Here is a 25,377-nt window from a genome sequence, read left to right on the forward strand (position 1 = left end):
CCTAAGATACCTCAGTGACTGGAAGGTAAAACTAGTTTATTGGTGATCCAAGGATACTGAAGATTATTGGTGTCGATGTCCGCATTCTGTGTAGGGGCCACTCCCTATGGACCGGCATGAAGTGGTCTGTCAATGGAGGACCTGGTGCACACAAGAGATTGGGTCTGTGAATTTAAGTGATATGTCAGGAAAAAAAAAATGGGCTGTGTGGCATGCCATGGATGGACACAGAATTAGCCTAAAAAGGGAATAGGAACCAGAAGTGGCTATTGCTCTCATGAGCTTCTAAATCAAGAAGGCAATGGGAAGAGTGTGTCCTTTGAGACTGATCCTTGCCTGCTCTTCTACTCAGTGACCATAGGGCAAATTAAGGAATAGCATCGAGCCGGGCGGTGGTGGCGCACGCCTATAATCCCAGCACTCGGAGGCAGAGGCAGGCGGATCTCTGTGAGTTCGAGGCCAGCCTGGTCTACAAGAGCTAGTTCCAGGACAGGCTCCAAAGCTACAGAGAAACCCTGTCTTGAAAAACCAAAAAAAAAAAAAAAAAAAGGAATAGCATATAGCATCGAGCCTCAATACTAAAAGTTATTGTCTCTGACTAAAATGGTTGTGTGAAATTTAAATGAAGTCTTGATGCATATTTGCCATGTGCCGGGCAGGTGCCTGGTCTTGATGAGCCTTATCCGTCATCAGACCCCCACCCAGAGCCAGCGAACATCACCTGCATCCTCTCCTTGGCAATAACCGAGTTAGACTCTGGCGACAAGAGAAGGACTCTCCTGAGCCTGCTCTGCCAAGTCTGCACAGTGGCCTTCACTTGGATCCTGAGCGTTTGATGTTGGGTCAGTGGTCACATGACTTCCCAGGACTGTCCAGTGTCTGCAGATCCGTGGTCACGCCCTATCATCCAGACTGCATCCTCTGCCCAGCAGCTCTCCTTGCAACCTCTAGTCGCCCACCCAGCTTCCAGCTCTTGTGGAAATCAAATCTTCTAGCAAGAGATAGCAAGAGTAGAAACCAATGAAGACATGTCTGCCGATGTGAAATTCTTCCAGGAGCCCCAGAGACTGGGAGCACAGGGGTAGGATGGGTCGTGTGGGGTAAGCAGGTCCTTTCCCAGGTTCAAATCTCCAGAACTAGAGACAGACACTGGAGGCAGCAGGTCCTGGGCTCCCAGTGGACCGTAGGAGTCAGATGCCCCATCTTATCTTTTCATGACAAGCATTGTGCTTGCTACCTCTTGGGTTCTTCATCTAGTGACTTCCTGTAGAGTCGGTGTTTTACACCCCAACTGAAGAAGGCAACTAACCACAGACAAAGAGAATTTTTCCATTCCCATGCAGCTTGGTAAATGTGGGTTTTCTGTGGTTACTTAAGGGGCTTCAGTTACTTGGGCAGCTGTCTCACTGAAAAGCACGTGTCAGCCTGGGGAAGAGGCATGGCCACTAGGAAGACCCCAGAGTTTCCTGGCACGGAGCTGCGTTCCAGAAGATTCTCTTCTCATCCTCACTCGCCAGCGAATAGTTCAGAGAAGTAACAGCCACCCAACAACTAAGTGTTCATTGAGCTCTCTCTTCATCTATTGGTAAAAAATAATTTTTAAAAAATCTACCATCCTTCTAAGTCACAGCACCTGCCATTCCCAGTGAAGAAGTCATCTTCAGTATCAAAAAAGGAAAGGGCACAGATGAGGAAGGCTGAGTTTGCATACCAGAGGAGTCCATTACCCAGGTAGAGGTGGGTTAGAGTTCTGGGGCCAGTATCAGCCTACTTTCTTGCCCAGTGGGCATGTACGTTGATTCCTACCTTCCAGTATCCGCTATCAGTGCCAGATGCATTATAATATAAACACAGATGTGGGGACACTGTAAGACGCGGTCTGCAGTGGACATTAAGAACTGGCCAGCTTCTTTGTGGAGATTGGGGTGCCTAAGTTGAATAACTACCTCATCCTCCTTATGGTCCATGAATACAGAAGGTTGTGTTAGCACATCTTGTCAGTGTGGCTGGCAGGTGAGATGGGTCATCAAATAAAGGGGCTTTGCCATCAAGAATCACAACCTGAGTTCAAGGAAAGAACCAATTCCCACAAGTTGTCCTCTGACCCCTGTGCAATGTGGCCCCTGTGCACACAGACACCTGCCATAATTGTCCTCTGACCTCCCTATGTAACTCACCTGTATGCACACACAAGCCATAAATGTAGGTGTTGTATGGAGGCCGCTGGTTCATTTCCCGGCCACCCAAACTCCCTAAATAACCACACAGAAACTGTATTAATAAAATCACTGCTTGGTTCATTAGCTCTAGATTCTTACTGGCTAACTCTTACATTTAAATTTAACCCATTTATGGTAATTTGTATGTTGCCACAGACTGTGGCTTACGGGGTAAAGTTCCATCCGGCTCCAGCTTTATTTTACATCAGTTCTGGGAATCTCTGGTCCTCATCCTGGAATAACAAACACTTCATGGGCTGAGCCTCTCCCCAGTCTTAATGTTTAATGCTATCACTGTTGTTGACATTATTTCTAAAGATTTATTATTATTGTAAATGTGTGTGTGCATGCACAAGTGTGCACGTGTGCGTGTTCATGTGAGTGCAGTGCTGAAGGAGGCTGGAAGGAAAACATAAGATCTGGAGCTGGAGTTGCAGGTAGTTGTGAGTCACCATGTTAGTACTGGGAACCATATTCGGATGTTCTACAAGAGCAGCAACCCCCTCAACTGCTGAGCAATCTCTCCAACATTGCTATTACCCTCCCATTCCACTCTCATCTTCTCCGGAAGCTTATTGGGGATTCTTGGCTTCATTTTATTTTTCATCCAGCTTTCCTTTCCCCTAGAGAATATAGACTATAATCCAAGTTGATTTGTTTCAAGTGCCCTGTCTCCCCCTGGTGGTAAGATACGATAGGGTTTAAGCAAGAGTGTTCTGCTCACCAGGGATCCCAGGTTAACATTCCCTATGTTGTCAGAAGTGATAACGAGGGAGGCACAGGTGTTTATGAGCATCTGTTCTGGCTGTACAGGGAAGTCTTTTGCCCTGAGAAGAACTGTGGGTTTTTTTTGTTGTTGTTGTTTTTCTCTTTTGCTAAGAAGCTACAGAGATAGCCGGGGTGGTGACACATAGCTATGATCCCAGCATTCAGGAATTAGAAACAAGAGGATTGCAAGTTTGAGGCTAGCCTAGACTACGATACAAATCCTGTCTCTACAATAAGTGCATAGTAGAGCACTTTTCTAGGTGTGTAAGACCCTGGATTCCATCCCTGGCATCAGAAAGAAAAGTGCAATGAAAGATTTGCTGGATTTTCCCCTTTTCCTCATATAGATGAGAGTTCACAGAAAAGAGGTTTCATAACCCACATCCACCATGTTTCCCTCCAGTTAAGGGTGGCCCCGTGAGATACAGGCAGAAGCGCGAGTCACTCTCAGAAGGCATCCTTCACTAACGGGAATCTTCCTCAGACCTCCCACTTCTTGCTCTCTGCATGGACACATTGGTGGAGCCAGCTGCCGTCTTGGATCAGAAGGGGAGAGACAAGACCGTCACAGAGTAACGGTGTAGAGGAGCCTGGGTTTCCTGTGACTGGGAAGCTGTTGGATTAGCTAGGACTTTGTGTCACTTTACAGAGACAGACAATGCTGTCTGCTTTACCTACCCCCCCAGATAAAATTTTCACTATCTAGCTGTGGTATGTCGTAGGATATTTGTACACTATATAAACATGCATTACTGTGATTAGTGTAATAAAAAAAATGAACAGCTAATAGTTAGACGGAGGTATAAGCGGGACTTCTAGGCAGAAAGAACTCTAGGAAGAAGAAAGGCAAAGTCGCCAGGCAGGTGGAGAAAGAAGCAGGGTGAGCAGGTACAGAGAGATGAGGTAACAAGCCACGTGACAGAATCGAGATTTAAAAAGATGGGTGAAGTTATAAGAACGAGTTAGGAACAAGCCTAAGCCAAGGCTGAGCTTTCGTAAGTAATAATAAGTCTCCTTGTTATTTGGGGCTGGCAGTGAAAAAGAAATTTCAATGTGGAGGCCTGAATATCCGAACATTGGACCTGAGAGAGCTAAGAAAAGTTCTGGGTAGGGAGCCCGGCTAGCTCAGTCGGTAGAGCATGAGACTCTTAATCTCAGGGTCGTGGGTTCGAGCCCCACGTTGGGCACAATTTGTAGAAAGGAGCTGCAGGCAGACCTGCTTTTTGACCTGCCCGGCTCCCACATGGCTAGCTTAGCCCCAGAATAATTACACAGAAACTGTATTCATTTAAACACTGCTTGGCCCATTAGCTTTAACCTCTTCATGGCTAGTGTGACTTTATTGAGGCTTGTTGTTGCTTGCTTGTTTGTTTGTTTGTTTGTTTTTTGAGACAGGGTTTCTCTGTGGCTTTGGAGCCTGTCCTGGAACTAGCTCTTGTAGACCAGGCTGGTCTCGAACTCACAGAGATCCGCCTGCCTCTGCCTCCCAAGTGTTGAAATTAAAGGCATGCACCACCATCACCCGACTTTGTTTGTTTGTTTTTAAGAGAGGCATGTGGGGCTGGGAAAGTGCTGTCCTCGAACAAGCATGAGGTTCTGGATTGGGATCCCTGACAGTTGCACAAATGCTGGGTGTGGTGGTGTGTGCCTAGAATCCTAGGACTAGGGAGGTAGGGACAGATTGATAGGTAGCTGGGGCTCACTGGCTCGCCAGCCTGGCCAGAACAGACGAACTCTAGGTCAGAAAGACACTTGGTCCCTTTCGTTTGTTTGCTTGCTTTGTTTCTTTGTTTGCTTTTTAAAGAGAGAGAGAAAAAGAAAGGGCAAGGAGTTGGGTGTGTAAGGTGGTGGGGAGGATCTGTGGAAAGGCAGACAATCATGATCAGAATATATCGTATGAAAACAACTTTTTCAGTAAAAAATAAAAGATGACTCAAGAGTGGTTGAGGAATGCATGTGATGTTGACCTCTGATCTGCACATGGAAGTCATGCATGTGTCCATACCTTCATGCATATGTGTATAAATCCACCACACCACACAATTCATAAACACACACACAAAGAGGAGCAGGTTACAATCAATCTTTTATCTTCAAATCATAATTTTGCCTTTTTATTTGCTTTTACTTATGTGTATATTCATGTTACTATATTACATATATAGCATATATGTAATAATACTATATATAATATATATAGTATATATGTTACACACACACATATGTGTGTGTGTGTGTGTGTGTGTGTGCCAACAGAGGCCAAAGACGGTGTTAGCTCTCCTGGAGATGTAATTACAATTATGAGCAGTTATGCACTGCCCGATGTGGGTGCTAGAAACCAAACTCCCTTATGAGAACAACAAGTGCTCTTAGCCACTGACCCATCTCTTTATCCCCAATCATGTTTAGATTAATATTTAGTTATTAACTTTCTAAAACCTTCATATCTGTTTGCTGACTTTGTTCTTTTCTTCTTAATTTAGGAATGTTGCCTTCACTTTTTATTCTTGCTCCAATACACAGACTATACTCCCTTCAGCAGCGAGCTGGATTGAAATTTTAATCTTGGTGTGGGATACAGGTCAGTGACAGAGTCCCAGAATAGACTGCCCCGGTGAGGGGCTGGAGTATAGCTCGGTGGTGGAGTGCCTGCCAGCATGCAAGAGGCCATGTGATCCCAAGCACAGCAGCAATGACTACGAGGAACTCATCAACACCCACTCAGACTCTCTCAACACCAGGGCTGTTTTACATTCATTTCTATTGAAACCATAATCAGACATCTCAAATGATTTTCTCATTTTAGTTAGGACCTGCTCAGTGGCCCTCCTGTTTCCTAAGATGAAGGCTGTGGTACCATCTGGAGGATACTAATTCATAGGAGGACAGATAACCTCTGACCTCCATGTGGGTTTCAGACTGGAACCAAGACTGTGCCCCTAGACTGTAGGGGCTGCCCTGGCTGCTGGCTACTGTTGTGTGAATACAGAACTTGAATCCTCTTCCTCACCTCTGAGATTTGCATCTGTAAGATGGATCATTTCTGGGACCAAATGGCATGCGTTTTGTGAAATATGTTCAGAGCTTAGCATGGTTCCTTTCTCACAGTTGGTGGGATGAGTTTTTCTGCTTTGCTGTATGCCTTTGGCTGCGGTGTATAAGGCGACCAGTGTTTACTCCACAGTCGGTACAAGCACTCAGAATGGAAGCACCCATTAGTGTTTCAGTTGTCACCTGGGGTGGGCTCATTGTCCATAGTGGTACCTTGTGTCTGGAGGATGGGATGCCATCCCAGAGGGCTCAGAAGTATAACTGTCATCTCCTGCCCCGTCTCTACAGATGGGCCAGACTATGTGTCACCGCGGACCCAGCCTGGCGTCTTTGATGCCGTGCTGAGTGCCGTCACTGGCACCGGTGTGTGATCGGAATGTGCCTGTTTCTCCAGGCCTGAACCCAAGTACTGCTGGATCCATCATGGCTCCCTCCTAGTGTCTCAGAGGAGAGCATGAGCCTCCCCAGTCTGTCCTGGGAGTAAATGGGCAGCTACAGTGTCCTGTGCAGAACCCGGAGACCCAGCTGTCCTTCCTTCTACAGGATGTCACCATCCAACGGCCTCATGAGTGCAACCACCATGCTCTCCAGACTTTCTAGGCGGTATCCATGTCGGGAGGCTCTGCCCACTCACAGCCTCTGGTGACACGACAGGACCAGTGTTAGCACAGGACACCAAGACCAAGTTCTCAACACACAGGAGATTTATTTGCCCCAAAGGGACAGGGGGCAGGGAATAAGAGACAAAGACAGGAGAGAAAGGGTGAAGGAGAAGGGAAAGGAACAAGGGATAGAGAGCAGACGGATGTTACCTCTGGGCAAATGGTAGTTATAAAGGGAAAGTGATGGAGGAAGGTCATTGGTTAAATAAAAAGAAACTGCTTGGCTCTCATTGGTTAGGAGATAGGTGGGAGGAGTAAACAGAACAAAACGCTGGGAGGAAGAGGAAGTGAGGTCAGACTCGACAGCTCTCCTCTCTGGAGCAGACGCCTCAGATAGACGCCATGCTCCCTGCTCCAGGGAAGATGCACGCTATGAAGCTCCGACCCAGGATGGACTTAGGCTAGAATCTTACCGGTAAGACCGGTGCTATACAGATGATAAGAAATGGGCTAGTCCAGGTGCGAGAGTTAGCCTAGAAGAGGCTAGGTAGAAATGAGCCAAGCGGTGTTTAAATGAATACAGTGTCTGTGTAATTATTTCGGGGCATAAGCTAACCGAGCAGGTGGCTGGGGTGTTGGGGACGCAGCCCCGCTGCTTCTATTACAACAGGAAAGGGAAACCCCACGTGAGGGTGAGGTGTTTAATTTTGATTGGGCTTGTTAATTATGGTGGCCAAAGGGGGCTTTTGATTGCTAGACTTTAACTCTTTGATAGCTGGACCTTGGGGATAGACCTTGGTGATTAGCTTTAGGAATGCAACCTAACAGTTTATCCAGGCCGGAGCCACATTTGCTATGCTTGAGCCGGTCAGTGACACCCTCCTCATCCTCTAAGGACCTGTCCAAATCTGCCTACTCTATTAATCATCAAGAGTCTCCGGTCCTGCAGTCAGAGCAAATTCCACCAGAGACAAGACTGACCAGCATTTACTTTCTGCGTGCCAGGCTGTCCTGGTCTGTGTGACCGTCTCGGCTTCCTGGCACAGAGAGTGATTTAGTACCTCTCTCTCACAAGTGAGAAAACCCAGCCCCAGGGAGTTGAGGACCTGACCTAAGGCTCCGCTGCTGATGGACACCCTGACCCTACAGGCTTCGCCCTCCATGTGTTCATACGGCCCCTCCCATAGTGGGAGGTAAGGGAGAGTCCAGACACTGCAGAAATAGATATTTCTTGTGGTTTTAAAATCAGGAACTTGGGGCAACTTTGCAAGTGAGGAAAGTACCGCTTTCTCCCCTGCAGGCACACAGCTCAGACGCTTGCTGGAAGGAGAGCAGTTGACATGATTAGGGAGAGAACCAAGGGAAGGGCAGTGGGGACTCTGTAAAGTGCCGGCTGTGTGAGCGAGAGGACCTGAGTTCAGGGTCCAGAGCCCGGGTGCAAAGCTCAGCTGTGGTGGTGGGCCGGCCAGAGACAGCGAGATCCCTGGAGCTCACAGCCGAGCCAGCCGAGCCCACTTTGGGAGCTCCAGGCCCCTGGGAAAGCTTGTCTTGAAAACTGAGATGGGGTCAGATATTGTGACATTTGGGAGGCAGAGGGGGTGGATATTGTACATATGGGAGGTAAAAGCAGGGTTGGGGGCCAGCCTGGTCTACAAAGAGAGTTCTAGGCTAGGCAGAGATATACAGTGGAATCCTGTCTCAAAAAACAAACAAACAAAAAACCCAACAAAACAAAACAACACACACAACTAAAAGGAAAACAAGTGACCCAGTAAGATGGCTCAGCAGGGGGAAGTGTTTGCCTCCAAGCCTGACAACCCGAGTTCCATCTCAGAGACCTTCAGTAGTTCAAGAAGAGGACGGCGCTCTCCAGTGGTCCTCTGATCTCCACACACAGGCAGTAACTAAATGGAAACTTTTTAAAACCCACATTTGGGTAACACCTTAGGAATGAAATTTGAGGTTAACCTCTGACCTTCATGTGCATGAACACACACATGCACATGTACACGTTACCTACACTCATATGCACTTGCACACATGAGCACACACACACACACACACACACATACACAATGTTCTAGAATCATGAGCACACACATACACAATGTTCTAGAATCAAAGGACTCAGATCCAATTCTACCCCTGCTACTAATGCGAACCAGCAGCAAGAATTCCACCATTTCCAAACTCAGTTTTCCAAGGTGCCGTTGAAAGACAAGTCCATCTACAATGGAGTGTTGTGATAATCAAAACACTGTAGAAAACTACCCCAAAGGCGGCCAGCCTGCCTGCACGGCCCAGAGAGAGCTGTGAGCTGCTTCGGCGTGGCATGCGTATGAGACTCCACAAGTCTCTAAGGTCTGGCATGTGACCGGTACTTTGTGATAGTCTTCAGTGTGTTAGCGACCCTGTGCCATCAGCACCATCTCCTCCTCATCCTCGGGAACTAGCGTGTCTGCCGGCCACCTTTGCCCATTGTCACAGCTGTGACAGAAGTCAGCATGATGATGGATGGATAGTCTTGGTACCTGGGGTGACGGAAATGCCGGTGTCAGGAGTGGCAGCTGGTCACACCGTGCCTACAGTCAGGACGCAGAGACGCTAATCTTGATGCTCGACTTACTTTTGATTCAGGCCAGGACCTCAGTCTCAGGATGTCTCCTCCTTCCTCAGCCACAATTGTCTGGAAATGTCCACAGCTGTGTCTCATTGGTGATGCTGTGTCAGTCAAGTTGACAATATCAAGAATCATGTCATCCCACTGGATGTTTCATCGTGTGTGTGCATGGCATGTACGTATAGAGGGCTGCCGTTCGCTGCAGCACACCTGCAAGGCTGCAGACCAACTCTGTAGCCTTCTCTTTCCTCCTCTACATGGTTCTAGGCATGGAGCTCAGGTCATCAGGCCTGCTTGGCTTTACTCGCTGAATCCCTGGTACCCGAATAGTGCTTTGCACATAGTGGATACTGATGAGTCTTTGAGGAAGCCATACACAGCTGAGTGTGCTGTTGGTTTTTGTCAACTTACACAAACCTAGACGTATTTGGGAAAAGGGCGTCTTAACTGAGAACAATGCCTCCATAAAATTGGCCTAAAGACAAACGTGTGGGACATTTTCTTGATTAATTATTGATATGAGAGGTCCCCGTGCACTGTGGGTGGTGCTACCCCGGGGTCGCAGGTGGTCCTGGGTTATACAGGAAATCAAGCTGAGCAGATAACAAAGAGCTGACCAGCAAGCAGCATTCTTCGTGGCCTGTGCTGCAGTTTCTGACTCCAGCCAGGTTTCTGCTTGAGTTCCTGTCCTGACTTCCCTTCACGATAGACCCTTCTTTCTCCAAGTTGCTTTTTGTCATGGTGTTTTATCAGAGCTAAAGAAACTCTGACTCAGACGGTGGGTGAAGGGTTGAGCGGATGGGTACAGTGTCCTGATGTCCTGTTGCCCTCTCCGTGCAGGGCCACTGCCTGCTGCCCACAGAGCACTCTAATCTCAGGATCCTTGGTAATCTTTATCATCATACTGGCGTCCCTGGGCCGCCCTACGTCTGTGGAATCCTGCTCTACACCCTGATTATGTTTTGTTCCATCAAGTGACCATTGTCCTACATCATGGGGTCAGGGCTGGGCCTCATGACTCAGGAGATATGGTCAGATAGAGAAACAGGCCAGGAACTGGCCACCAGGGTTCTTTTGAGGCAGATAAGTAGATTTCCTGCACCAGTAGCTGGTGGGAGAGGGGGTCATGTTGTGGGAACTTGAGGCAGATGCTGGAGGATGAGAAGATAGGCCGTGCTTTCGGCAGAGTAGACCGCTTCTCAGCTGCCTGTGCTTATGGAGACCTGGTTATTTGAGACATGGGAGGTCAGGCTTTCCTGTGCATGGCGGGGTGTCGAGCACTGGCCCTGGCGTCAGACCACTAGGTGCTAGTAGGAACACCCACCACCACTGTAGTTTAGATAGCTCAAAACACCTCCGGGCACTACAAAGGTCAGGGTGGGGACACAAAACTGCCCTGGTCTTGGTACTGAAAAAGCATGGTATAAAACCGGACTCTCTGAACATGGAGAACAATGAGGGCTGATGAGAAGCCAAGGACAATGGCACTGGGTTTTGATCCTACTGCATGAACTGGCTTTGTGGGAACCTAGCCTGTTTGGATGCTCACCTTCCTAGACCTGGATGGAGGGGAGAGGACCTTGGACTTTCCACAGGACAGGGAACCCTGACTGCTCTTTGGACTGGAGAGGGAGGGGAAGGAGTGGGGAGAGGGGGGTCACCTCTTCCATGGAGATTAAGCCCAGGGCCATCTCTTCCATGGAGGTTAAACCCAGGGTCACCTCTTCCATGGAGGTTAAACCCAGGGCCATCTCTTCCATGGAGGTTAAGCCCAGGGTCATCTCTTCCATGGAGATTAAGCCCAGGGCCATCTCTTTCACAGGCACATGTGTGGGGAAGAGTTGGGTCCCTTTATCTCTTTCCCAGGACTTTAGGAACACAAGACAAGGCTTCTCACCTCATTTCCTCCCTCAGGAGAAACCATACCTAAGAGTCCATGGCAGACTTAGAGGACACCCCAGCTGGGAAAGGAGGTGAAGGAGAGAAAGGGAGAATAACTCTCCCATGGGGACCGACTGAACTGAACCAGTACAGGGTCTGGGGAGGGAACTAGTCATTCTCAGTAAGTAGAAGAAACCAAGGCTTCCAGACAAATTGGAAGACCCCATGGGGGACCTGCACTAGGGGTGATATCATGGGCAGCCTGGCCACTAGAAGCAGCATCTGCCAATCAGCCCTGGCCATGCTGGGTCAGGGTGGTATGAGAGCTCCAGGCTCTAATCGCAGACATCGCCACCTCTAGTATTTACGGCTCCACGTCCTTTCCTGGACACTGGGTAGTCCTGAAAGAGCCTGGAAGATGCCCAGCTCAGTGTTGCCAATGGTGAGAAATCAATAATTTTGAGCTCAAACAACTGGTGTCAGTTGCTTAAATGTGTCTCTCCCCCTCCCCAGGTTTAAGAGGCACACTGACAGAGGGGCTTTCAATGAGGAAGTCTGGTGTCTTCTAAGTTATAGGGAATTTGTACAGCTACATCTGATAGGGCCACAGAGCCACAGAGATGACATCAGAGACAGAAAATATAGACCAGGGACTAGAGAAGGAGTGAGTGCTACTCTTGCAGAGGGCTTGAGTCGGGTTTCCAGCACCTATGTTGGAAAGGCTTATCATCACTGTAACTCCAGTTACAATGGAATCTGCACCCAACAAGAACTGCACTTCTCTCTCTCTCTCTCTCTCTCTCTGTCTCTCTCTCTCTCTCTCTTGAACATATAGGTAAAAATTTATGAAAATATGTGGCATATACCTGTGACCCCCAATTTAGAAGCTGAAAGGAGGAGGCTCAGGAGTTCAAGGTCATCCTCAACCACTTAGTAAGTTCTAGGCCAGTCTGGGATACATGTGGCCCTGTCTGTCTCAGTGAGTCAGTGCTCGATTGCTGTGAAGAGACACCATGGCCATGACAACTCTTATAAAGGAAAACGTTTTAATTGGGGCTGGCTTACAGTTCAGAGGTTTAGTCCACTATCATCACGGCAGGAAGCATGGTACTGGAGAAGGAGCTGAGAGTTCTACATCCAGATCAACAGGCAGCAGGAAGAGAGAGTGACCCTGAGCCTGACTTGATCTTCTGAAACCTCAAACCCCATCCTCTGTGATGTACTTCCTCCAACAAGGCCACACCTACTCCAACATGGCCATACCTCCGCTATAACACTCCCTATGAGTCTATAGGAGTCATTTTCATTCAAACCATCACACTGTCTCAAAATCCCACAAAAGTATAGATTAATAGCAGTGATAGGTATATGTACAGCACAATTACAGGTTTAGTCCAGTTGTGTATTCACATGAAAGTGAAAAAAATGCAAAATATGTTAAGTATTACCAGTTTTTCCTCTTATGTTAGTTTCTTTCTTTATGCTTTTTATTCTAAAGTGCTTTTCCTTCACAAAAGACATTCATTTTTTTTTAAAAAGTCTGGAAAAGGACACTTTGGGCAGCTCCTCAGCATCCACAGTACTCTGTCTGCCACTTTCTCTGAGCTGTTTTCATCAATGTATTCAAAATAGCAAAGCAGAGTTGAACGGTGTCTCTGTCAAATAGTCAGTCTATAATCTCTCTCATCTATCTATCTCTCATCTCTCATCTATCTATCTATCTATCTATCTATCTATCTATCTATCATCTATTTATCTTACATCTACCAATTATCTTTTATATCTATCTCCCGTCTACCTTTCTATCATATCTATCATCTATTTATCTTTTTTTTTTTTTTTTGGTTTTTTTCGAGGCAGGGTTTCTATGTGGTTTTTTTGGAGCCTGTCCTGGAACTAGCTCTTGTAGACCAGGCTGGTCTCGAACTCACAGAGATCCGCCTGCCTCTGCCTCCCAAGTGCTGGGATTAAAGGCGTGCGCCACCACCGCCCGGCTTCATCTATTTATCTTATGTTTACCATTTTTTATATATTATCTATCTTCTATCATCTATTTACATCTACCTTTCTATCATCTATCATCTATTTATCTATCTTATGTCTACCATATATCTTTTATATATCATCTATCATCTACCTACCATCTACTTTTCTATCAAATCTATTATCTATCTATCTATCCATCTATCTATCTATCCATCTATCTATCTATCATCTATCTATCTATCTATCTATCATCTATCTATCATCTATCTATCTATCATCTATATATCTATCAATCATCTATCTATCATCTATCTATCTATCCATCTGTGTATCATCTATGTATCTATCTATCATCTATCTATCTATCATCTATCTATCTATCATCTATCTTCCTATCTATCTATCTATCTATCTATCTATCTATCATCTATCTATCATCTATCTATGTATCTATCTATCAATCATCTATCTATCTACCTATCATCTATCATCTATCTATCTCTCTATTTATCTATCTATCAATCATCTATCTATCATCTATCTATCTATCTATCTATCTATCTATCTATCCATCTATGTATCTATCATCTATCTATCTATCTATCTATCTATCTATCTATCTATCTATCTCTGTCATCCACCCATCTAGTTTTGGTTTGAATATACATGGTCCATACAGGCTTATATATTTGGATACTTGGTACTCAGCTGATATCAATATTTTCTAAAGCCACAGAGCCTTTCAGACATGTGGCCCAACTTGTAGAAGTAGGTATCTGGGGCTGGGCCCAGACGATGAATATCTACTTCTGGTTCTGGCCTGAACCCACCGTTCAGGTCTGGCCTGATCCACCAGGATGTGTGGAGTCTCCACCACATGTACCCACTGTCATGAGCATCACCACGAAAGTCTGAAACCATGGGCCAGAATAAACCTCTCCACCCTTCATGTTTCTGTGTTTGTCAACAATATAAGAAAAGTAACTAAAACATACAGCATGAGACTAGAAAGGGGACTGTTTGGGTAGAGAAAGGGGACTAGTAGCTAACGAAATACAGACGGAAGAAGGTAACAGGGATGAGGAAGGTCAAAGTCCATGATACACTTGGAAGAAAATATAACAAAACTCCTCATGGTGTAAACGATATGTGCTAATTTTTAAACAAACATTAAATCTAGAAAACAAACCTAGGGACTGGAGAGATGGCTCGGTGGTTAAGAGCACTGGCTACTCTTGCAGAGGACTTGGGTTCAATTCCTAGCACCCCTGGGCAGCTCACAACCCTCTGTAACTCCAATTCCAGGAGATCTGATGACCTCAGCAAGCACAAGGCATGTGAGTGGCACACAGACAGACAAGCAGGCAGAACAGCCACACACAAACAATCAAAATAAAGTCAAGCTTTGGCTTCCTGGGCACCAGGGCACGGGCAGTAGAACTCCTGTGCGATGGAGGAATGGCTCTGAAGTCCTGTGCACACAGACCTAGTGGACTCTGTCCTTCTCCAGAGCCAGCCAGGATCACTCTCTATCCGGCGTAGCCACGCTCCTCCAGCCATGGCCACAGCCATGCAGGTCACTTATGGAACTTTATCTCTGAGTACTCAGTGGTGTCCTGCTGCCCCTGTGGACTCTTGGGCTTCATCTCACGAAAGCTGAGGGATGCATAATGTATATCTTCCTCTGCGGCCGAGGATGCTGTCTCAGCTGCGGAAGGCAGGGGTTCAGAGCTGTTGTCTGCCTGGGGTTCGACCAGGGGACTCTGTAAAGAAAGGATAAGAGAGAGTCAGGATAGGATGGCAGGGACCTTTGAGAGCCCTCATCCACTCACCTACATACATTTTAAATTTTAAATGACGTGTGTGTGTGTGTGTGTAGGGGTGTGTGTAGGGGTGTGTGTAGGGGTGTGTGCCCACAGAGTCCAGAAGAGGGCATCTGATTCCCTAGAGCTGGAGTTAAAGGAGGCTGTGAGCTGCTGATGTGGGGGCAGGGAACTGAACTTAGGTCTGCTTGAGCAACACATTCTTGTGACTCCTGGGCCCGCTCTCCAGGCTCCCCTGTTCATTTTGTTGAAATCTTTCATTCCTGCTTTCTCCATGCATGAGCACCCAGTCTTCCTAGCTCCACCAGTAAGATATTATTTTGTCTCTATTTTATATAACTGAAGATAAGATGGAAATAGACAAGCAACTCGTACAGACTCCCTGGCAAACCTGGTGCACAGCTGCCCTTCTAGACTCAGGAGACAGAGGCAGGAGACTCACTTCAAGTTCAAGGCCAACCTGAACTATCATAACAGACCATAAAGAGAAACCCAAACCAAAATCTCAGTCAAAACCATAATCCAGTTTTTCTGACCCCAACACCCAGTATTGTGCTAGGAACACATGTGAGACCCTGAGGTGGCGCTCAGATAATCCACGGTGGAATGGATGTGCAGTCATAGGACCATGGCCTCTTTTATTTATTTATTGTTGGGTTTTTGAGACAGGGTTTCTCTGTAGCTTTGGAGCCTGTCCTGTACTCACTCTGTAGAGCAGACTGGCCTCGAACTCACAGAGATCCTCATGTCTCTGCCTCCTGAGTACTGGGATTAAAGGCATGTGCCACCACTAACCAGCAAGACAACGCTTTTAATTAATACATATAACCCAAGGAGTGTCCAAGTTTAACCCTGCCTACATGTACTGTTTTAAAAGTAGTTTTCTTTTATGTGTGTGTGTGTGTGTGTGTGTGTGTGTGTGTGTGTGAGAGAGAGAGAGAGAGAGAGAGAGAGAGAGAGAGAGAGAGAGAACAGGTAAGTGTAGTACCCAAAGATGTCAAAAGAGGGTGTTGGATCCCATGGAGCTAGAGTTACAGGCAGATGTGAGCTGCCTGATGTGGGTGCTGAACTTGAACTTGGGTCTTCTGCAGGAGCAGAGAGCACTTTTAAACTCTGAGCTATCTGTGCAGCTCTCTTGCCTACCGTTAAACGTACCCAGGACACTAACAGTCGTCTAGAGCAGGGCAAAATCATTGGACACAAAGTCTATAATAAAGTGTTGATTAGTGTGGATGATGTATTGAATAGCCACATTTTTTAAAAGGTCAGGCAGTCTCTGTGAGTTCGAGGCCAGTCTGGTCTACAAGAGCTAGTTCCAGGACAGGAACCAAAAACGCTACGGAAAAACCCTGTCTCGAAAAATCCAAAAATAAATAAATAAATAAAATGTCAGGCAGTGGTGGCACATGTCTTTAATTACAGTACTGGGAGGCAGAGGCATCTCTCTGAGTTTGAAGCCAGTCTGGTCTAAAGAGCAAGTTCCAGGACAGCCAGGGCTGTTGCACAGAGAAACCTTGTCTTGAAAAGAAAAAAAAAGGAAAAGAAAAACCATGGGCCATACCTCATGGTCTTGGGGCCATAGACTGGGGGCTGTGGCCCATGGCTACTGCTCAGTAGTACAGGAACTTGTACCACATGCTGCAGGTAATCAGACAGTGCAGCCGATAACCAAAGCTCAGACGTAGAAGTATGGTTTCCACAGAATGGGTTTTGCTTTGATGTGATGTCAAAGATAAAAACTTCTAAGCTGGGCTGGCAAGATGGCTCAAGGGGTAAAGGTGCTTGCTGCCAAGCCTGATGGCCTGAGTTCAGTCCCTGAAACCCACATGGTGGAAGGAGAGAACCAACTCCTGAAAGTTGTCCTCTGACTTCCACAATTACACTCTGGCTTGAGTGTGCGCATGGCTGGGCACACACTCACGCACACAAACACACAATAAATAAACAAATAAAATCTTAAAAAGAAAACTCAGATCTAAAAGCCCATAACTGGAAACATTGTGGGCCTGGAACATTTGCACCTGAACACTCAATCCTTGCCAATCAGAAAATGGTACACATAGAGTTGGAGAAATGGCTCTGAGGTTAGGAGAATACACTGCTGTTCCGGAAAGCCAGAGTTCAATTCCCAGCATCCACATCACCTGTAACTCCAGCTCCTGGGGATCTGGCTCCCTCTTCTGTCCTCCGTAGGTACTGCACTCAAGAGTGTGTATTCACACATGTAATTAAACAATAATAGTAATATGGAAGGGAGGGAGGAAGAGGGAAGGAAGGAAGAAAAGGGATTTGCTTGTCCTTTTGTAACTGCTTTGATTTTTGTTATTTTGCACTCCTCCTTTTTTTGCCCCAGACTGTTTCCTCTAATCTCGTCACCCTCAGAGATGGGCGCCTCTCTCCTGTTTGCTCAAGGCAAACATCTGAGTCAGCTTCTGACCTCTTTCACTCAGCATCCTCCATCTCCTGCCCACACTTGTTCCCTTCCTTTCGGCTTCATGAGCTACCCACAGCCAGTCCAGATTCCCTCCACATCATCTCCAGTCTCCTTCCTAACCCTCTGCCTCTGTTCTTCCTTTGTGAAAGGTTTTCCTGCCTGCTGCATCCAGAGGCATCTACAAAAATTAGAGTGTTCCTTCTCCATGGAGGTTGCAGTTAGGTTGTTCCTTTTTGCTCTTAAAGTGGTTTGCTCAGACTTGATTTACACACTCAACTTCTCCAAACTCACTTCCTGTGGAGGAGGCCCAGCTTCCTTTGTCTCTTCACACAGCCCTGGGGGCCGCTTTCTCACTAACTGGCTGCTCCTGTTTGGGGGAATTGGTGCCTGTTCCTCCCTCCACCTGGAATAATCAAATGGCAGAATCCAGTCTCCTTCATCACTAACCAAAACCACAGTCAACCTACAGAAAATATTTAGAAGCCATGCATCAGGCAAGGGACTAAGAATCAGAGTTGATAAAGAATATCTCAACAACAAACAACCCCACTGGAAAAATAGACAAAGACCTCGAATAGACATTTCTCCAGAAAGATATACAGAAAAGAGATATCTATTATTATTATTATCATCACTATTATTATTATAATAATAAAATGTACAGTTAAACCACAAAGAAATAACACCTCACACTCATCAGGATATCCACTATTAAATAATACAAAAGAAAACAGAAAATAGCCAGCGTTGATGGAGAAATGGGATCCCTTGTGTACTTGAGATGAAATGTAAAATGGTTAGACCACCGTGGAAAACAGTATGACAAGTTCTCAAAAAATTAAAAGTGGGACTAATGACCCAACAACACAGGCAGACAGCTAAAATAATTGAAGCTGCAGTCTTGGTCTTTCACATGTCTGAGTGTGGGCATCACAACAGTGAACACACAGAAGAAACTCAGAAGTTGGCTGAAGGAACACGCACACAGTGGAATATTACCAACCCTCTAGAAAGACAAGCAATCTTGTGGTACGCTACCACACGACGGATCCTGAGCACACGTCTCCAGTAAGGAAAAACAGTCAAGGACAAATACAGTGTGGACCCATATAGCAGGTGTCTGCGGGAGTCAAATTCACAGAGTGAGAGGGAAGAGTGGTTGGGGCCAGGGGCTTGGGAAGCGAAGGCTGGGGAAACAGTGGGAGCTGTCGCTCAGTATGAACTTTAGTTTTTCAGTATGAAAAAATCCTAGGCATATGTTACACAACTGTGTGTGAAAAAAGACAACAGAGATGAGTTTTACGCTACATGCGGTTACCAAAATCTAGAGCACCAATGACAAGGAGGGAGGGAGGGAGGGAGGGAGGGAGGGAGGGAGGGAGGGAGGGAGAGAGGGAGGGAGAGAGAGAGAGGATAGATAGGAAACGAACTAGTCATACAGCCTATCTTCCCAGCAATAAATCTCTTACATCATATTCATACATTGGTCTTTGTTGTTTGAGTGGAAACATAACTGAGCTCAGGGTTCTTTAAGGATCTTGAAAGATGGGTCCCTGGCACCTGGTCTGCTGGCTTCTGTGTACGGACACAGTATTTCACTAATAGATGAAGTGATGGGACCTGAACAATGTCTCAGAGACAAAATTCTCGCTGTTGGATCCCTAGAAATGACATGAATGCCAAGTGGGTGTGGTGGCACACCTGTAATCCCAACTTTAGGAAGCAGAGGCAGGGGCTCCCTACAGCAAGCTGTCTAGAGACGAGCCATATCAGCGATCTCTGGGGTTGACTGAGTGGCGTCACCTCAATGACAAGGTGGAAGAGCCAGTGAGGGTGATCCCTAAGATCGACCTCAAGCTTCCATTTGCACGTGTATCCGCATGCATGCACACTCTCACACACACGCAACACACACAGAACACACACACGCAACACATACATACACACAACACACACACGGAAAAAGAAAAAAAAACAAGGACACATGGAAGTCTACTACTTAAAGCACTCTCGCAGAAGCACTAAGAACTTCCCTGAGGTTGACCTGAGGTTGACAGAGATAATTCTAAGGACAGAGCATGGAGAGGCAGTATTCACTGAATCTAGGAAAAACTCAAAGGAGCATCAAGGCTGGGAGATGGCTCAGTCAGCAAAGAGCTTGCTGCATGGTCCTGAGGACCTGAGTTCGATCCCCCCCCCCACACTCATTATAAAAGGTCGGAGGTGGTCTGCAGGCATATATCCAGAGCTGGGAGGCAGAGACAGGAAGATCCCTGGGGTGCCCTGCCAGCCAGTTCAGCCTAATCTGCAAGCCACAGGTCTCAGGGATGGCTCTTAAGGAGCAACACTTAAAGTTGACCTTTGAAACACACACACACACACAGTCTCAGTAACTGATACTTCGGCACCATCTTAATTTGCATCTGAGGCAAGCTTCCCATTTCACCATGTGGGGTTGAGGAGTTTGGGTCTTTATGTTCTAAACCAGTCAATAAGTCAATTCCAGCCCACTGTTCATTTTTACAAATAAAGTTTTATTAGCGCACAGCCATAGGCATCAGTTACATATGGCTTATGGTGCTTTTCATGTAATAGCAGCGAAGCTGAGCAGCTACAGCATCAGCCCACCCTCCCTAAGCACTTTTGGAGATAAATACTATATTCAGTGAGATCCAGGAACAGTTATTCAAATGCAGAGGAAGTGGATAAAGCTAATAACTTGGTCATGGTACCAGGCAGAGGAGGCCAAGGGCTAGGGAAGGGGGAAGAGAAAGAGGAAGAGACACACTGAAAGACAGAGAGAGACACTGAGAGAGGGAGAGTCAGAAACTGAAAGAGAGGGATATAGAGAGAAGAAGAAAAATAGGGGAAAAGGAGGGGAGAGACAGAGAGAGGAGATAGAGGAAGGGGAGAGGGAGGGAAGGAAGAAGAGGCACCCAGACATACACATACACACACACACACACACACACAGAGAGAGAGAGAGAGAGAGAGAGAGAGAGAGAGACAGAGAGAGAGAGACAGAGAGAGAGAGAGAGAGAGACAACAGACAGACGGAGAAATAGAGGAAAAGAGGGAGAGACAGAAAAAGAGGGGGAAGAAAGAGAAAGAGGGGAGGAGGAGGGAGAGACCCAGAGAAAGTCTAAGAGACAGAAGGAGATGGGGAAGGGAAAATAGAGAGAGGAAAGGGGAAGATAGAGTTGAAGAGAGAAAAACTAAAAAAGAAAAAAGAGACAAAGGGATAGAGAGAGACAATGGGAGGAAAGAGACAAAGGAAGAGAAGAGGAAGAGAGATGGAGAAAGAAAGAGAATCTCTCTCTCTCTCTCTCTCTCTCTCTCTCTCTCTCTCTCTCTCATCGCAGGAGCCAAAATGCAGAGAGGGTCCTGAAGCTTGGTATCTTGATGAAGGAAACCGGATGAGACCCATGAACTTGAGGTAGAACAGGGGAAAAGGAGAAAGATGAGCCGAGCTCTCTTCCCTTCCTGGTCAGAGAACAGGCAGCGAGGACAAGTCTGCACTGTCGGATTGGGGATGGACTAGAGAGGTCTTCTCGTAGGACACCCAACTTGGGCCACACTCAGTGGAACAACCTGGGATCCATCTCAGGGGTGGTGTCCAGGCAGGAGGATGCTGGTCACTCACCTGAGAAACCGAGCCCTTGAGGGCGTTTGGATCCGAAGGTCCCGCAGCTGATCTGGCTGGTCCCTTCCTGCAGGATCTCACCCTGGGTGCAAGGACACCAGGGAACCTCTCAGTGTGGGCAGGAGGAGGCGCAGCTGGCATTCTCCCTCACACTCTACTTGCAATTAAGCCACCGGTCAAGGTGGCCAGTGGTTCTGTTACAGAGGTTCCTGTGTTGAAAGGTGGCTCCCACCATCTGGGACAGTGGGGCCTGAGGTCTGCAACACTCCCGAGTCCCCCACACAGACCACATGCCTAAACCACGCTCCCCCTGACCTCAGGCTCCCCACCTGCCCAGGTCCCCCTCTGGGCCTGGGCTCAGGGTCAGGTACCAGGTTTTTCCCTTGTCACCCCAGGTTCCCTGTCCCCACTGACACTGATACTCACGCCAGGAGGAAGATGCCGCAAAGCAGGAAGAGGAGGACTGTGGCTCCGGCACCCACAAAGGCCCCCACTGTCACTTCAGATAAAGTTGTACCGCCTGGAGATAGAAAACCCTAAGAGACCTCCCCTCTTCTCCTACCTCCCCTAGCCCCTGCAGGAAGCTGGACCTCCTTTCCTCACCCCTAGTTCAGATGCCAGAACCTGACTGGAAGGGACAGATGGAAGGACAAGAGATGCAAAGGGGACATTAAGAGGTTAGGCAGCCGTTTGTCTTGATTTAGTTTGGTATCTTGTTCAGCATAGGATTATTTTACATTTTTATTGGATCATTAAATGTCTCTTTGTATACGTTTGTGCCTGGGTTTCAACCCCAGTTTCACAAACGGGTAAAGGAACATTTTATCACAGCTAGATGTGTGAAGAATGTCTGTCATTTCAGCTATCTCTGAGGCGAAGCCAGGAGGATCTCAAGTTCAGGGGTGTTTGGGTTAGAGACTGAGTTCAGTGACTGCCTGGGCAACTTGGTGAAACCCTATCTCAAAATAAAAATTAAAGAGGGCTGGAGATACAGGTCAGCTGCTCAATGCCTGCCTAGAACCCCTCAGTGAGGGACCAGCATTGGGGTTCAATGATAGAGCCCTGACTAGAACCCCCCAGTGAGGGACCGGCAGTGTGGCTCAATGGTAGAGCCCTGCCTAGAATCCCCCAGTGAGGGGCTGGACCTCTACAGGTTGACTACTGAGGTGTTTCTCATTTGTTTTTATGTTGCTTTGTTTTGGTTCAGTTTTCTCTTGAATTTTATACTCTTGGCAAATGCCCCTTCCTCCTGGCTTACAGAAGCAAGGACCTTGAGTGCACAGCTCACCCGTCCAGGTCCCAGCCCCTCTTCTCAGGATTTGCTGCATCCTGGGATGACTCCCCTCCTCGACCCGCACACCCTCCCTGTCGCAGGAATAAGATAGTGAGACCCTAAATCTTTACAGTCTTCACAGCTCAGCACAACCTGGAGCTCAGCTCCCCTGTGAAGCTAAGGGGACTCATGGGAAGACCGCAAGCATGGGCCTGGCATTGACCTCCTCCTGCCGCCTCCCTCCGGCCCCTGGGTCACTCACGCTGTAGATACAGGCTCAGGGAAAAGTGCTGGGAGCCCAGGGCGTGCTGAGCTTGGCAGGTGTACACTCCTTCATGCTTAAGATGTACGGGAAACAGCTCCAGGAGCCCAGGTTTGGACAGCTTCGAGGGACACAGACTCAGGTTATCAAAGGTCCAGCTCAGGTTTGCAGGGGGATAGCTGTCGGTGCTACAGAGGAGGCGTAGAGACTGGCCCTCAGAGACAGGAAGAGATGAGCCGTTCTCTGGGGTTATGGATTCTGTAGAGAAAGAGACAGAGCCAGTGTGATGAGATTAAGAGAAGGGACCCTAGAGTCCAGAAATGGGGACTGGCACACCGATAGGGAGGAAAGGACAGGAAAACACAAACTTTTTCTCGCACCACAGCAAGAATCTAAGCTTGTTTTATTTCAGGGTGAGCTGCCTGACCATACGCCTCAAAACTGGAGAAAACGTGTGATCCAGGCATATATTTGGAACTGATGATGAGAGAGTCAGACAAATGTGTATGGGGGAGAATGAGAATGAGAGAGAGAGAGAGAGAGAGAGAGAGAGAGAGAGAGAGAGAGAGAGAGAGAGAGAGAGAGAGAGAATTGAAGGCAGGGTCTCAAGTAGCCCAGACTAGCTCCAAACTCACGATGCAGCAAGAATGCCCTTAAATGACCACCATCCCAGCTTATGTGGTCCTACAGATGGAACCCAGCCAGGGTTTGGGCTTGCTCGACAAGTGTTTTTTTCATCAGTTGAGCCACATTCCCTGCTTTTAGTTTATTACTCAGACACACACTTGTGGTCATAGACACAAGACCCATTCACTGTTCATTGCTGGTGGCAGAATGAACACCCTGCCCTTACTACACATTGGTATTAGAAACCCACAGGACCGGATCCATCTGTGCCGGGTACTGCAGTCATGGAGACCAAAGATCATCTCTGCTGTTGGTATCTTGTTCCTCTCAGAACCTCAGGGGGACAAGGCCAGGCTCGGCCAGCCGATGTGGACAGGACACTGATCACCTACAGTTTGGAGACTGAGCGTCTGAGAACAGAGTGTGTGTCCTCAGTGTCTAACCATGTAGCTGTGTCTCTGCACAAGAACCCAGAGCACAGCTCTGGGGGCACGCAGGCAGATCCATAAATGGGGAGAAGGTCCTGGATGGGGTGGTTCTGCTGTGTGCATGTTACCCTGTGCCTGTGGTGGTCAAGGGGCATGTGCAGATCTGGGGGAGCGAGAGGTGGACACTGACTGGTGCCTTCAGAGAGGATGGTCCAGTGGCTCCTCAACAAGGAGCTCCAACTCCACGTGACCTCAGGATGCGGAAGAGTAATTCCTGTCTGAGCTCAAGAGGTGCCGTATCTCCTACCCAGGAATAATTCCTGTCTGAGCTCAAGAGGTGCCGTATCTCCTACCCAGAAAAGCTCCTACCTGAGTCAGCTCCTTGAGAGATGGTCACAGTCAGATTCTTTGGCGCATCTAAGAGAGAATGACAGAGTGGACTCATCAATGACCATGCGCCCCCAGAAGCTGTCTAGGTGGGTATGGCAGCGGCCCATAATCCTGACATGCCCCCTTATCAGGATTTTAGGGCCCAGTATCCAGACCCTGACCCCACCCTGGGGACCACTCTGCCTTAGAAAAAACAGGCAGGCCGCCCAGCCCAGCCTCACATGACACGTTGAGACGGATGGTCGTTCTTGTGGTCACACCAGCTCCAGGCAGGGTCACCTGACAAGTGAGGTTGGTGCCATGGTCCCGGGGCTGGGGGGTGACAGTCAGCACTGCGGAACCAGTGGTGTTGGTGCTCAAGAGTGACACAGAGGTACCAGTCCAGGAAAAGGTGGGGGACCCACAGGCCCAAGGCGCAGAGCAGGTCAGGTTGCTGGGACGGCCAGCCTCCAGGGTCTCCGGGATAAGGATGTCAGGGGTGTTAGTGAGGTCTGGTGAGGAGAGGGGAGAAATGGAGGATCAGGATGGGGTGAGGTGCAGCTTCAGGGAAAGCCCCAACTCTGACCCAGCTTCTCCCCTGAACCCTGATGCTCAGACCCACTGCTCTCAGGACGGAGTCCTACCCCAGGCCTGCCCTGTGGAGCCCATGGCTTTCCCTGGTGGCTTCTCTGCAAGCCCCGCCTGACCTGTTACTTGCAGAGTCATCATGTTCTGCTTATAATTAAACCTCTCTTTTCCTCTCTCCAGGCGAAAGAAGTATGACCCCGTGTCGTCCTTCCTGGTCTCTCTGATGTACAGGGAGCAGTTTTTCTTCAGTGGTTCTCCGAGCAGGAAGAATCGGTCCTGGGTCGTATTCAGTACTGACCGCTCTGGGTTATTTGTGGCCACTGGAGGATCCTGAGCTGTATTGGCTCCCTCCAGAAACCAGTATCCATGAGCTGGGTCGGAGTCAGTCCATAGTCGACTGGGGTAGTTGAACTTACAGGGTACCTGGATACACAGGCCCTCTTGCACCTCCACCCTCTTTTTCACATTCAGGCTGAAACCCTCTAGGGCATCAGGCCCACCCTCTACCTCCTTCATCCCCCAGAGCAGCAGCAGCAGCGGCGGCAGCATGTCAAGCTGAAGCTGCAGGGCCACCGCAAGTCTGACTCTCTGGGCTCTTCTCTGAGGAACTAAGAGATGCAAGACCTGGAGGAAGCCCCACCCGAAGCAGGGGTGAGGCCAGGACAGTGGCTGCCTTGGGAGGAGGAGCTTCAGACCCAGGCACTGCCAGGGCCCTTGGGCCATGAAGATCAGCTACCCACCACCCAGATCTACTGTTGAGGCCGAAGAAGGCAACTGCCTCTCTCAAATTCACCCATACAGGA

The 25,377-nt window shown here is 47.9% G+C and overlaps 1 protein-coding gene and 1 non-coding gene across 2 annotated transcripts; one reads left to right on the forward strand and one right to left on the reverse strand.

The window, feature by feature from the left end:
- The first annotated feature begins 4,101 nt into the window (after positions 1-4,101).
- Positions 4,102-4,174, forward strand: Trnak-cuu (transfer RNA lysine (anticodon CUU)). The gene has a single exon. It is a non-coding gene; the product is annotated as a tRNA-Lys (tRNA).
- Positions 4,175-12,195: 8,021 nt separating this feature from the next.
- LOC142837670 (sialic acid-binding Ig-like lectin 12) lies at positions 12,196-25,165 on the reverse strand. The gene is made up of 7 exons (XM_075952905.1): positions 24,694-25,165; positions 24,229-24,498; positions 23,987-24,034; positions 22,563-22,820; positions 21,454-21,547; positions 21,028-21,109; positions 12,196-14,890 (listed from the first exon to the last, which is right to left on the reverse strand). The coding sequence occupies exons 1-7, from the start codon at positions 25,121-25,123 to the stop codon at positions 14,705-14,707; spliced, it is 1,368 nt and encodes a 455-aa protein (XP_075809020.1). The 5' UTR covers positions 25,124-25,165; the 3' UTR covers positions 12,196-14,704.
- Between the last annotated feature and the right edge of the window lie 212 nt (positions 25,166-25,377).

The sequence above is a fragment of the Microtus pennsylvanicus genome, chromosome 18 (assembly GCF_037038515.1).
Source record: "Microtus pennsylvanicus isolate mMicPen1 chromosome 18, mMicPen1.hap1, whole genome shotgun sequence".
NCBI lineage: Eukaryota > Metazoa > Chordata > Mammalia > Rodentia > Cricetidae > Microtus > Microtus pennsylvanicus.

What these genes read in the sequence shown, in the direction of transcription:
- LOC142837670 (XM_075952905.1), bottom strand. Translation starts at nt 25,123, where the DNA reads ATGCTGCCGCCGCTGCTGCTGCTGCTCTGGGGGATGAAGGAGGTAGAG. An exon ending in CCTGAGCCTGTATCTACAGC is followed by an intron (nt 21,548 to 22,562) that starts GTGAGTGACCCA and finishes TTCTATCTCCAG; the next exon opens with GCGGTACAACTTTATCTGAA. An exon ending in TGCGGCATCTTCCTCCTGGC is followed by an intron (nt 21,110 to 21,453) that starts GTGAGTATCAGT and finishes CCTTGCACCCAG; the next exon opens with GGTGAGATCCTGCAGGAAGG.